The 12,089-nt window shown below is 37.7% G+C and overlaps 1 protein-coding gene across 1 annotated transcript in view; it reads right to left on the minus strand.

Moving 5' to 3' along the window:
- LOC106882548 (low-density lipoprotein receptor-related protein 4) overlaps nucleotides 1–12,089 on the minus strand; it is a 457,600-nt gene that overhangs the window by 11,770 nt on the left and 433,741 nt on the right. Inside the window, exons 26-32 of the mRNA XM_052968692.2 lie at nucleotides 10,955–11,086; nucleotides 8,654–8,831; nucleotides 7,390–7,502; nucleotides 6,433–6,538; nucleotides 4,262–4,356; nucleotides 3,082–3,230; nucleotides 1,340–1,484 (exon numbers count right to left, since the gene is read on the minus strand). Of these exons, the coding sequence (XP_052824652.1) occupies nucleotides 1,340–1,484; nucleotides 3,082–3,230; nucleotides 4,262–4,356; nucleotides 6,433–6,538; nucleotides 7,390–7,502; nucleotides 8,654–8,831; nucleotides 10,955–11,086 (918 nt within the window). The remainder of the gene's footprint in view (nucleotides 1–1,339; nucleotides 1,485–3,081; nucleotides 3,231–4,261; nucleotides 4,357–6,432; nucleotides 6,539–7,389; nucleotides 7,503–8,653; nucleotides 8,832–10,954; nucleotides 11,087–12,089) is intronic.

The raw sequence follows: 12,089 nt of genomic DNA on the forward strand, positions 1-12,089 counted from the left end.
CTCCTATAAGGAAGCATGCATAGAAACACCACACACAGGTAATATAAACAGATATATACATGTGTGTGTGTGTGCGTGTGTGTGTGTGTGTATATATATATATATATATATATATATATATATATATATATATATATATATATACATATATATATATATATATATATATACATATACACATATATATATATATATATATATACACATATATATATATATACATTTGTTATTTACACCACCTGTCCTCGTTTGTTGTTATTTTTTGTATATTCTCCCATATATATACACATATATATATATATATATATATATATATATATATATATACATATATATATATATATACATATATATATATATACATATATACATATATATATATATATATATATATATATATATATATATATATATATATATAGGCACAATGTGGCTGTGTAGTTAGAAGCTTGCTTCCCAACCACATGGTTCTGGGTTCAGTCCCACTGTGTGGAACCTTGGGCCGACCAAAGCCATGTGAGTGGATTTGGTTGATAGAAACTGAAATATGCCCGTTGTATAATATATGTATATTATATGACTGAAACAAGTAAAAGAATATGTATATATATATATATATATATATATGTGTGTGTGTGTGTGTGTGTGTGTGTGTGTGTGTGCGTGCGAAATCAGATATCTGATAATAAAGACCAATATCTGGAAATCATGTAAGCCAGTACAATTTGCATATGGTTGGACCATAGGTGAGTAAGCTAGCAAGCCCACTGAGCTTGCTTGTTGAGGAGGGTGGTTTTTAGACACTTTTGTGAGATGAAAAAGAGTGAATGAACTCCAAAAGAGTCACAATACATCCATTACTATGTATACATGCATTTGCATGTATGAGTGTGTGTGCATGCGCACTTTTAGAAGTGTATGTACATCTACAAGCGAGAAAGACACCCTCACTTTAAACCTGGAGTGTTTGTAGTATGTGGCCAGTTCTAGTAGTTTTGGTTTGGCAATTGTCAATTTAATGGCATGAAGGATTTAGAGAGTGGCACTCATTTCACACAAATGCTTGTCACTATAAAATTTGATTTGCAGATGCTGTTTGCACTCGTTCACCAAGTAAGGGACAAGAGCTCTAGCTTCTTAGAACCAAAGACAGACAGTAGACCTTTCACTGTAGTGGGTCAGGGTATATTGCATCTATGTGGTCAATAAATTATCACCACTGCAACGGTTTCCTCACCTGTGAGGACACAGAATTTATGGCACAGACAGGAGTAGTAACACAGCTTTGTTCTTTGTTGAAGTGCATAAAAGGGTTAAAAAGAAGGTAGAATTAACTGACCTGTCTGCCGAAGGGGAGATACAACACTGATTGCCATTAGCCCTTCCATGTTGTTCTGAATAACAATTCTGTCAAGTCCTGTCTTTTTGCTGGCTCTGTGAATCGATTTTGTTCTCCAATCAGTCCAGTAGATATAATTTTCAAACTGAAAAATTAATAAATAAATAGATAAATAAATAAAACAGAAAAATTCTAGACAGAATTCAAAGCAGGTTTCCATGGTTTTTCAGAATTTTTTCTTTCTTCCCTTTTTAGTCATAGAAGGAAGAGTGGCACACATGATTTATTCACACGGCCTCTGAAATGCATGAAGGAAAGGGGCAGAAGAGACCAAAACTCATTGGTCATTGCAGTAATAAATACTACATCTTGTTTACAGTGAGGTGGACTCAGTTGGTGTGAGTATGGATTACTGATTTCTCAGCTGATTGTCAGTTAGGCTGATCACCCAGCTATTTGCTTCTCTATCTAAAATAAGCTATGCTATTAATGTTTTAGTCTGTATACTCAACACATTTTTCATTCAAAACGAATAAAACTCTGCTTGCCATCATCTGCCACACGTCAGGTGTCAAAGTGATCAGAGAGCAACATGAGGTAAAGTGTTTTTTCTCAAGAACACAACACACTGCCCAGTCTGGGAAATGGAAAAACAATTTCGCTACCTAACCACTATGCTATGCACCCTCCTGCACATACATACATATGTACATACATACATATATAGGCACAAACACAGGCATGTTGATACAGAATGTACTTTGTTACTACATGGTCTAAAGTTCTATCTTGTAACATTTTGAGCAAGTTTCTTCCATTTTAACATAGACTTATTGTGAACAGCTTTCATAGCTGGAAACTATATCGAAGCCTATTGTTTGTACTTATATGTGTTTTTTTTTTATGCACCTTTTAAAGCCTAGCCAGGCTCATGGGCCCGGTTTCCATGGTGTATGTGTTTCCCCAGCTGGACAGGATGCCAGTCCATCACAGCATTACTCAAGAAACAGGAAGAAAGGGTGAGTGAAAGTTAAGGCGAAAGAGTACAACAGGGGTTGCCACCACCCCCTGCTGGAGCCTCGTGGAGCTTTTAGGTGTTTTCGCTCAATAAACACATAGAACGCCTGGTCTGGGAATCAAAACCACGATCCTCCGACCGCGAGTCCACTGCCCTAACCACTGGGCCATTGCGCCTCCACAATGTGTATGTGTGTGTATTTATTTGTATGTATGTGTGTGTTTCTGCCTCTCTGTCATACTCTAACCTTTCATCATCTGACACCAGATCACTTCCTCCAATGTCCCCTCCGTTATAGCAAGACACCTGTTTCTGCCTCTCGATCTCTCTGACACACTCTAACCTTTTGCCATCTGACACAAGATTCCCTCTCAAAAATCCTTGTTTTGCAAGTTATTTGGTAACCCTGCTGGTGCTGGTGCTGTGTTAAAAGCATCCAGTCCACACTGTAAAGTGGTTGGCATTTGGAAGGGCATCCAGCAGTAAAAACTATGCCAAAACTGACTTCACCTGTGTTGGTGCCACATAAAAAGCACTGAGTCCACTCTGCAGAGTGGTTATTGTTAGGAAGGGCATCCAGCCATACAAACACTGCCAAAACAGAGACAGTAGCCAAGGGTAGTCTTCTGCTTGGCTGGCTCCTGTCAAACCATCCAACCCATGCCAGCATAGAAGGCGTACATTAAATGATGATAATGATGATGATAATAAGTGTATAACTTACCACTGACAGACCAAAAGGATGAGGGATTTGCTTAATTATTTCCATTCTGTGTTCACCATTCAAATCAGACCGCTCTATTTTGTCAAGCTTTGCATCAACCCAATACAGGGTTTTAGCAGCATAATCAATGGATAATCCATTTGGATAACCTGAAACAATATTGAATGATAAGAGTAAAAAACATGGAAGGTTAATATATGAGACTAAACACAATAGTAATATGGGTACTACTGCTAATACAAGAAAAGTGGCTGGTGAATATGGAATTTCAAGTGTTTCTGAATATGCACGTGTTTTCTTGTCTTTGGAAACGGTTTGTCTTGGAAACGGTATAAAACTCTGAGTTGAAAATGGTCAAGTTGATAATCAAATGCAAATATAAAGACAGTGATAAGCAGATAGATAAAGAGAGTCTGAGAGGGAGAGAGGGAGGAGGAAAGAGAGAGAGAGAGAGAGGGAGGGGGAAAGAGAGAGAGAGAGAGAGAGAGGGAGGGGGAAAGAGAGAGAGAGAGAGGGAGGGGGAAAGAGAGAGAGAGAGAGGGAGGGGGAAAGAGAGAGAGAGAGAGGGAGGGGAAAGAGAGAGAGAGAGAGAGGGAGGGGGAAAGAGAGAGAGAGAGAGAGGAAGACAAACAGACAGAAAGAGAGGACAGTCAGATGGACAGAGAGACAGAGAGAGGGAGAAAGAGAAACAAAAAGGACATCCAGCTGTAGAAACCATGTCACAACAGACAGCTGGAGTCTGGACAGTTCCCTGCATGGCAACTTGGGCAAGTGTATTCTGCCACAATCTCAGACCAGTCAAAGCCTTATGACTGGATTTGGTAGATGGAAACGAAAAGATGCCTGTCATATGTGTATATGTGTGTGTATTAGTGTCTACTTCTCTTGATATCATGTGATAGTTGTAAATGAGCATCACTGTCTTACAAGTGGTGTCTATTTCCAATATTCCATGAAAACATGTCCGTCCAGTAGTTAATATTACCTTACTTGGAAACAGGTGAGGGCTGGTGACAGGAGGGACATCTGACCACAGAAAGTCTGCCTCAATGAATTCCATCCATCCCATATGATTGTAGAAAAGTGGATGTTAAAAAGATGAAATACAGGTGATGACAATGCATATTTGTGTGTGTGTATGTGTGTGTGACATAAAGAAAGGAAATATTCTGTTACCCACCAAGGTTTGCTGTTACAATAGCTTTGCGGCTGGTTCCATCTAAGAAGGCACGTTCTATTTTGGGAACTTTTCCCCAGTCAGTCCAGAACATCAACCTGAAATTTATGGTTTATAAAAATAAAAATTCTATTTTGAGATCAGGAATAAATGAAGTAATGATTATTAATAATGAATATCATGTTTTAAAAATTGATTTTTGGAGGGGGAAATGATTTTGTCATTATTTTCTTTCTAATTTCAAATTGCCTCCAGCATCTGACATGCTGTGCATAATAATTATATAATGCCTGGAAATGGAAAACTTTTAATATAAAATTATACTTAAATTGTGACAACTTTATCCTCCAAGATAAATTGTTTATATACATGTATTAAATTTCAGATGAATAGGAATCGTTCCAGGAGATATGAATTCAAGAAAAAAAATATCTACACAATTTATTTGAAGTTGAAGAGCTAAGTTAAATGTAATCTTTATCTTAGGAAATTTTTCTTCACATATTTCATTACCATTCTTCACTGTTATTATTTTGTGAAACAAAGAGGTAATACATTTCAATGTACAGAACCAACAAGGAAACGTCAATATGATCAGTCAGTATGCTAGAAATAGTAACCAAAAGTCAGTCAAATCATATCATACAGTCTTAAAGAAAATGGGTGAGGACACTTTGAATAAGTAACCCAAGGTATAGCATGCTTAGAAATATAAAAATAAAGGCTGGTCACACCTGAAATATCTTTGATCCAACATTTGCTTAATCAGAGCCAATTTATTATTATTATCATCAATATCTCACCACTTTTCAATTTAAAAATAGACTGAGAGACATCTTAATAGGACTTGACTGACTCAAACTTAAATATTTAGCCTCACGACAGATCCTATTTGTTATATATATAAATGTAAATGGTTCTAAGACATTTTTGTTGTGAATATTGTAAGTTGATTGGAGCTACTTAATAATATAAACAACAACCACAATAGGATAATGAAGGAGGAGTCTTTATGTAGTCACTTGACTTTCAAGAAAAAGTAGCCTAATCTACCTCAAATCACTCTCTACCATCATAAAAACGGAAAGAACACATTAGATTTTGTGATCTTAGACACATAATGTCTGAAATGAAAATGAGTTAGCCATGGGTAGAATGCTTTTGACTTGGGGCTAAATACCAATAACTACAAAATGTCCTATTAAATGTTGCAGAAGAAAAGATTTAAGGGAACTTTTAAAATTCTAAGAGCAATAACAGAAAGAAGGGAGAAGGGGGGAGAGAGATAGGGGGCAGACAGAGATAGTGAGAGAGAATGGGAAGAGGTGGGGGAGACAAAGATTTAACTTTTCATTGAACCACAAGAGTTAGGTAAGGTTTATATGTAAATACAGCTTGGAGTTTTGAAGAAAGCTGATTCAATCAAACAACAACAAAAAGAATATGTGTGTGAAAGAGGGAACAGACACTAAGCACTAGAGTTTCTGTCTGCCTGACCTGCAAGACATAATAGACAATTAGCTCTCAAATCATAGCCTACTATCTTTGGCAAAAATTAAGAAGGATGATAGGTGCAGGTGTGGCTGTGGGGTAAGAAGTATGCTTCCCAGCCACACGATTCTGGGTTCAGCTCCAGTCCCACTGCATGGTACCTTGGGCAAGTTATTTTCTGCTATAGCCCTGAGCTGAACAAAATCTTGTTAGTGGATTTGGTAGATGGAAAAGTAAAATAAACCCATGTTTTATATATATATATATATATATATATATATATAATCATCATTTAACATCTGTTTTCCATGCTGGCATGGGTTGGACCATATGCATGTATGTGTACTGTCACCTTGCATTGACGTTGAATGTCACTGTCGTGTAAGCAATATCCTTCATTTCCAATCTGGAAAAGCATGTCTGATCATCGGGAAATATTATCTTTCTTAGAAATAAGTAAGGGTATCTGGCCATAAAAATTCGGTCTGACACACACTAGCATGGAAAAGTGGGCATTAAGATGATGGTGATACATTCAGCATAGTCATACTAGATATGCAAAAAAATGGGATGGTCTTGGCTGGAACGTCTTTGATTACATGTCTGCTTGATCAGGCTGATTTGGGGTTAGACGACAACAACAGCAACAACACTAATAGAAAGTTAAATTTGGTAATTCTTACCCTTTCTTTGGGAACACAGCAATTGCTCGTGGTTCATCCAGGTCTTTGGAAATTAGCACACGTCTACTTGACCCATCAATGCGGGCAACTTCAAGCACATCTCGACCTGAAAGAGAGAATGCAAAGAATCATAAAAATTGTATAGGAAAGAGAAGGATTAGATCTTGAATGGTTTTTGGCTTTTCATCATCGGTCATTGTTTGATGTCCATTTTCCATGCTGGGATGGGTTGGACAGTTTGACTGAAGACTAGCGAGCCAGCTGGCTGTACCAGGCCCCAATCTGATCTGGCAGAGTTTCTACAGCTGGATTCCCTTCTTAACGCCAACCACTCTGAGAGTGTAGTGGGTGCTTTTACGTGCCACCGACACAAGGGCCAGTCAAGCGGTACTGGCAACAGCTATGCTCAAAAGGTGTTTTTTTATGTGCCACCTGCATAGGAGCCAGTCCAGCGGCACTGGCAACAACCTCGTTCCATAAGGAATTTATTACCAACTTGATATAGCATCAATATGTTACAATCTGCATAGCATACTCACTAATGCCAACTGCACCTAGTGCACACTGTAAAGTGGTTGGCGTCAGGAGATGCATCCTACTGTATAAACTATACGAAATCAACCACTGGAGCGTGATACAATCCTGAGACCCTAAGTCTCCTGTTGAACCATTTAGCCCATGCCAGCATGGAACAGGGACATTAAATGACATTAAATTTACATTCTTTGCACACTGCCAAAGGATATAAACATTGGTAAGTAAATCAAGCCAGTCCTTTGTGAAGGAAATCTAGTGAGACATTTCTTCTGCACTGAATTATACACAGTCCTTTGTTACATCAGCCATTGTAATTAGTGAACCAGGGACTGGCCCATTGGAAACCTGTAATCAATGACATTAGTGTTCACCAATTGTGATGTAAAGTAAAATATAATAGCTCTGATAGCCAAAACTTACCAGTGTCTGTCCAATAGACATTCCTTGCAACCCAGTCAACAGCTAAACCATCGGTTGTTGATAAACCTTTATGTACAATTTCCTCCATATTACTTCCATTCAGACTAGCTCGCCTAATAAACGAAAGGGAAGAACATATCTGAGCTTAGTTCTGCAAATACATTTGTAACTATGGCAAATCTAATCTCAACATTAGCAAAGCCCATTTGTAAGTTTATCTCAACAGATTTTCTATGGAGTTCAAAGCCAGCACCAAAAGTTATGACATCTTGTATATGAATACATCTATGTAAACGGTGCAATCAAAGATAGAAAAAATTGGTAATGGGTGTACATGCATATTTCAAGAGTTATTGCTCTTTCATCAGTATCAGATCCAACCCATCAACTATCCACGAATGCATTCCTTAAATACCCACTAAACTTACCAGTTGATGGGTTGGATGTTGTGCTCTTGAAATCTACATACACACTTATTACCTATTTTTTCTATCTTTGATGGTATTGTTTATATAGACATATTCATATATGAAACATTGTAACTTTCAAAGCTGGATCTGAACCCTATAGAAAATCTGTAGAGATAAACTTAAAAATGAACCATGATATTTCCATAGTGTAATATATAATAAGCAAACAAATGAATGAGAGGGAAGAGGTAAGGCCTTGGGCATCAATGGTTTTGGTTGGCCTTTTTCATTGTTGGTCAACAGCATTGCAAAAAAACTTAACCACCTCTGCTGTTCCTGGGCTGTTTCCCAAAGCAAGTGCCTAGCTCCAAGTACAATTACCACTTCTTCACACATGGATATGACACGAAGGGAGGACAAGTCAATATAATCACAGCTTTCACAGAACCACAGTTGATGCCAGATATTGGTCAAGTATAACTGTATATATATGCCTTAGTCAATTCCTTTGGATTTTTTTTAGGGGTTTACTCTCTTAGCCTTTCTCAAATGCTCAATAAATTATCCCACAGGGCAGCATGAGCTTAGAGGACATGGTTTGTGCAGCGCCAGTTCAATTCCTCCTTGTACTGGTCTAGTGCAACAAGTGCCATGACCTCAGTATTTATCAGGAAGCAGAATTTATTTGTAATAACCTTCTCTTAGATGAGCAGCTAAATAGCTGAAGGGCCTCATCTACCCTGAATCCATTGGACTCAGGGGCACATAAGTGTCTCTGAGTAACCTTCTTCAAGAGATTAATACATATTGGTAACAAAAAAAAAAAAGACAAGAATAGCTGAAGCTTCACTCACCTGATTACATCAAGAGTAACATCAGTGTAATAAATTTTACTATCTTGGATATCGAAATCTAAAGCAATTGCATTGTGTACATCAGGCAAGGGAATGTATACATCTGTATAATCATTTGAGTCAAGAGAGATTCTCCTGATGCTACCACGACTGGCGAATAATAAATACACACTTGGCACTGAAACAGAAGAGAAAATACTATAGTAAATGCACTTTATTAGAATCAGTTATCATTATAATTATCATGATTAATATTATCCATAATCAGTTGTCATAACTATGACTGTTCATGGCTTTAGCATAACTTGATAAGCTGTCTCTATATTGGCTGGGTTTTCAACTGAGTTTGTTATTTATTATGATCAATTCTTTTCCACTTCTCATCCCTTTTTGCAGTATCTTTGTATTTCCGTCTAGATCATCCCTGATTTCTTTTCCCCTTGCATAGTTGAGAGTAAAGGATTTGTCTGGGGAGGCTGTTGTTGTCCATCCTGTGTACATGACCCAACCAACATAAATTTCTAGAATCAGTAAACATAAGCAATTAACCCTCATCATCATCATCATTGTCGTTTAATGTCCGCTTTCCATGCTAGCATGGGTTGGACGATTTGATTGAGGACTGGTGAAACCAGATGGCTACACCAGGCTCCAATCTGATTTGGCAGAGTTTCTACAGCTGGATGCCCTTCCTAACGCCAACCACTCAGAGAGTGTAGTGGGTGCTTTTACGTGCCACCGGCACGAAGGCCAGTCAGGTGGTACTGGCAACGGCCACGCTCAAAATGGTGTATTTTATGTGCCACCCGCACAAGAGCCAGTCCAGGGGCACTGGCAACAATCTCGCTCGAAAGTCCTTATGCATGTCGCGGGCACAAGTGCCATCACAATTTCGCTTTCGCTTGCCCCAATAAGTCTTCGCAAGCTAACATTTAAACTGACCTTATCTGTATAAAATATTTTTATGTTTTATGTTCAAACTGACCAGATCCAACCTCTCACTCTTACTCTACAATGTCATTCTAAATATAAAAAATCCCATCATCGAAGTTGCAAAGATATAAGATACTGTATGATTCATTCTAAACAGTGTGAATGAATAAGCATTATGTTTGAAAGAGTAATCTAAATGCTAAAATGTTGAGGAGCAAATAGAAGAAGAGTATAGAAGACTGTTTGCTTTCATTAGTTGATATCTCTAGTGTTGATAACATGATAAAGTACATTCAGTCCATGCTGAAGTGATAGGAAGGGTATCCAACCATGCCAGAAATAACATAACATACGCAACAGAACTGGCTGGTGTCTTTCTCTTTTTCTTCTGTTAATGTGTGACAGAGGACAAAGAATTGCAAAGAGTGATATGAAATGTTCTAAGAGCAATCCACCCATGTCAGCATAGGGGTTAAAATGGATGTAAACTGATGTGATGGCTTTATTAAAATTGGTAATCAGTAGCAAATAAAATGTAACAGAATCAATAAACATTAGCATATAAGTTCAAAATTTATCGTTCACTGCTCAGTTTTACTTGGCTTCAAGAATCAAGAATCAAATAATGATTTTAAATTTTTGTCACAAGGGCAGCTTGGGAAATGGGATTAAGTCGATTACATTGATCCCAGTGTTTCACTGGTACTTAATTTATCGACCCTAAAAGGATGAAAGGCAAAGTCAACCTCAGTGGAATTTGAACTCAGAATGTAACGACAGGCGAAATACCGCCGAGCATTCTGTCCAGCATGCTAACGATTCTGCCAGCTCACCACCTTATCAGGAATTATAATGAAAAAAAAAAAAAAAAATCAAACATAGGTATGGCTGTATGGTTACAAAGCTTGGTTTGCAACTACGATTTCAGGTTCAGTCCCACTGCACAGCACCTTGGGTAAGGGCCTTCTACTAACTGGGCTGACCAATGTCTAATCAGTGAATTTGATAATGGAAACTGTAGAAACCTGTTGTGTACATATGCGTGTGTGTGTGTGTGTGTGTGTGTGTGTGTGTATCTCTTCATGTTTACATTTGTTCCTCCCACCGGTGTTATTTTGTTTACATTCCTATAATCTAGTGGTTTGGCGAAAGAAAATCAATAAAAGAAGTACTAGTGATTTGTTCAACTAAATCCTGCAGTCCAATGACTAAAACAAGTAAGAGATAAAACAAAATTCTTGTTCAGAATCATTTACTGTTAAGCCGCACATTAAAGGTGGGAATTTCCTATAGATTATAGTGAGAGAGAAAAGAATGAAAAAGAAATGTAGGAATGATTTTGAAATAGAAACTTGAATGTCTGCTCACTGGATTGACACGCTTTTTTATCCTGAGTGAGTAGCAATCCCGTTGGACAGGCACAGCTGAAACCCTTTGGATTTGGAAGACAAAGATGGCTGCAGCCACCGTTACTTTTACCACAACGGTTGATTGGGTATTCTGGAAAAGGAGTAAATAAGAGTTAATATAGACAAAATCAATGCATAGTCATGTTGATAATTGGGCAAACAATTTGTTTTAATTAAACAAAAATAAAACTGTAAATCAGAACCACACAACATATGACTCCCAGTTTAAAAGAACACTTGAATAACTCATTAATTTAGAATATTTATTTGCAAGAAAAAAAAAGTGCATATGGTATAAACTGAAAATCTTTTGGCAGGAAGTTCTTACTAAAATAAGTTTGAATTTTGTTTTTCACACAGTAACCAGAGACCACCTTTGAATTGTATAAAATTCTATGACAAGCACTAATCAAAGAAGACACCAGAGGTTAATTGTCATCTAGTAAAGTAAATGTGTGTGAAGGTGTGGCCAAGTGTTTAGTGTAATCTCAGTTACATATATACCATGGAAACTGATGTATGTGGTGGTATCAAAAAGTTCCTGGACTATTTCTGTAGCACACCAACAGATGGCAGCACATGGTTGTGTGCAGAGTGAGAGCTAGCAGTGATCTTTATGAGGCAATGTGCTGAGTGACATCACTGTATTTATTTTACAAGTTGTGAAATTTTTGTTCTTGTGATCATGTGTATGCTGTAGTCTGTGAGTTTGTCATGGACAGGAACAAAGAGCCAATGTGAAATTTTGCATTCATCTTGGGAAGTCTGCTACAGAGACATTGAGCAAGCTTTGGCAAGCTTATGACAACAAGGCAATGGATCGTAGATAATGTTTTGAGTGATATAAGTGCTTCAAAAGTGGAAGAACGTCCCTGGAAGACCTGCCACAAGTGTCACATCTGGAAATGTGGTATTGTGCACTGAGAATCTGTCCCTCAAGGCCAGACTGTCAATTGAGAGTCCTACTGCGACGTTTTGAAGTGTTTTAAGGAGGAAATTTGGTGAAAGTGACTGGACCTGTGAAGCATGAAGAATTGGATTCTTCATGAAGACAATGCACCCTGCCGTTGAGTTCTCCTCACTCATGAGGTTTA

The sequence above is a fragment of the Octopus bimaculoides genome, chromosome 6, assembly GCF_046866305.1.
Source record: "Octopus bimaculoides isolate indiv1 chromosome 6, ASM4686630v1, whole genome shotgun sequence".
NCBI classification, from domain to species: Eukaryota; Metazoa; Mollusca; class Cephalopoda; order Octopoda; family Octopodidae; genus Octopus; species Octopus bimaculoides.